Source organism: Sinocyclocheilus rhinocerous, unplaced genomic scaffold (genome assembly GCF_001515625.1).
Source record: "Sinocyclocheilus rhinocerous isolate Xijiao unplaced genomic scaffold, SAMN03320098_v1.1 scaffold504, whole genome shotgun sequence".
In the NCBI taxonomy this organism is placed as follows: Eukaryota; Metazoa; Chordata; class Actinopteri; order Cypriniformes; family Cyprinidae; genus Sinocyclocheilus; species Sinocyclocheilus rhinocerous.
The window spans coordinates 1,554,206-1,556,418 of NW_015645076.1; the positions used below are offsets into that span (position 1 = coordinate 1,554,206).

At 37.7% G+C, this 2,213-nt stretch overlaps 1 protein-coding gene across 2 annotated transcripts in view; it reads right to left on the reverse strand.

Moving 5' to 3' along the window:
* LOC107705582 (E3 ubiquitin-protein ligase MARCH7-like) overlaps positions 1–2,213 on the reverse strand; it is a 24,325-nt gene that overhangs the window by 17,517 nt on the left and 4,595 nt on the right. For both annotated transcript variants that reach the window (XM_016508912.1, XM_016508911.1), the window contains exon 2: positions 870–1,054. In XM_016508912.1, the coding sequence (XP_016364398.1) occupies positions 870–1,040 (171 nt within the window). In that variant the 5' untranslated portion in view covers positions 1,041–1,054. The remainder of the gene's footprint in view (positions 1–869; positions 1,055–2,213) is intronic.

The window sequence follows — 2,213 nt, forward strand, 5'->3', positions numbered from 1 at the left end:
TTCAATTTCACAAAGAAACGTGCGGCATTTTGTCCAAGCAAAAATAAAAGGACACATTTAAATGTATAATTTGTCTTAAATCTCATTTTGTAAAAAAAAAAGAATCGTGAATCAAATCGAATCGTGAAATCAAAATCGTGAATCGAATAACAGAACACCTCAGTCTCTTAGGAGTCATTCTTGTCTACACATCTGCTCCGGCGGTGAAAATGGCGGACTGATGACAGCTCACTCAGAGTGGGTCTGAGGTAAGACGCCAGTCCAGTCTGTGCTGAAACGCTACTGTCAATCAAACTATCGTGGGAGGGGCCTGTCTGTGTGACATCACACAGACAGGCATCTGAGATCGGCTCGATTTGAGAAAGGGGAAAACATTTAACCAGATTTAAAAAAAAAAAAAACACTGGGTGGATTTTTATCATTATAGGGTGGTTGTGTACACACACTGCCAACACACATTTCAGTTCAAACAACTTGTAAAAGTGCATGTAGCATCCTATGACCCCTTTAAGAATGAGGAGGGAAAAAACATGAATATCAGTGCTTAGGTCTCTGAGGGATAATCAACTTGTGGAACATATCATCGTCCCATAGACTTCCATTCAATCTAGAGTCAAAGCTATTTTCTGTGGTAATTAACATCATATCACAGACACTGTCAATAAATCTATACAACCGGTATTGAACCTGAAACGCTGCTTTAACTGTGCTGGGTTATGTAGGGAAAGAATATGGATTTCTGGGTGACTGGCTCAGCAGAAGGGACTGATGATTCAGAGGAGATGGCAGTCCTCTACCGAGAGACTTAAGCTCCACTACCTGTGGATGTGAACGCAGACACTACAGAAAAGAATGTGTCACTGTAATACCTGATAGTCTGAGTCTAATTTGACAGAAGCTTCTCTGCTAAAGCGATCTCTTCCCAAGACGCTCCCTCTGCCATAGAGCCGGCTCGCACTGAGCGCTGAAGAGGAGGACGACGATGACAAGGAGGAAGAGCTGGAGACAGCAAACGGAAACCGACGAGATTTCGAATCCATCTCTAAACTGCACCCTGAGAGAAAGAGACAACATTACAGCCGCACACCCATGACAGCAGTCACCGCTAAATTCCATTTAAAAACAGGATTGGTAATGAGATGTTTCAGGCATGTCTTTATGTCATGTTCTTCCATAAACTGTCAAGCATTACAAGTTGCCTCCAGCAGTATGATGGTTTTAGAGGAATAGTTCACCAAAAAATGAAACAATCCGTCATGTCCTCACAGTCGCATTGTTCCAAACCTGTATGACCTACTTTCTAGACTCCATTCATCATAATTACACGTTAAAGAACTATTAGCACATTATTAAAGGTTTAGTTCACGCAAAAATGAACATTCTGTCATCATTTACTCACGATGCTCCCAAAGCCCATAAGCCTTCACTTCACCATTGATATATTTTTAATATTCCCAAACCACTTAAAGTCCATGCTACCAAAATTTGCATGCTTCAAAAAGTATAAAAAGACATCGTAAAAGTAAACCATACAAGCACAGCAGTTTAATCTCTTTATTATTTGAGGAACAGATTTTAATTTAGGATTTTATTTACATATAGACATTGATCAACGCACACACACTGAGCACAAAGTATGGTAAACAAAAGGTCAAACATTTTGTTTTCAGTGCGAAAACCAATAAGGCTTGTTCTTGCGCATCACGCAAGCAAATCACCGTGGTTGAGCTTCTGTTTACCATATTTGATGTGCTCTATTTATGTGCATTAAGCAATGTCTATAAAAGTAAAAACCTAAATTAAATCTGTTCTTCAAAATAATTGGGTATTTTCCTACATTTTTTCTTGAAAACTGTTGTCATGGCTCAAAACAAGAAGCCTATTGCTGTTAATGTTTATGTATCTTCCCCTGTAACTTACAGATTTCTTTGATTTTATCTTAAGAACTGAATTGACAGCTGTGGATTTAAAAGCTGCCCGATCTTTTTTTTTTTTTTTTTCCTGTTGGAACTTTGTTAAAAATCTCAATTTAAAAAAAATATATAAAAAAAAATAAATAATAATTATTATTGTGTATTTTCAAAAGACTTAAACCGCTCAATTCATGTGGACTAGCTCTACAATCTCTAGTGAGCACATTTTGGTTGCAGGCTTTCAATGGCCAGACAACAATTATATATCATCTATAAATAATCATTTATGTTCCAAAGTCT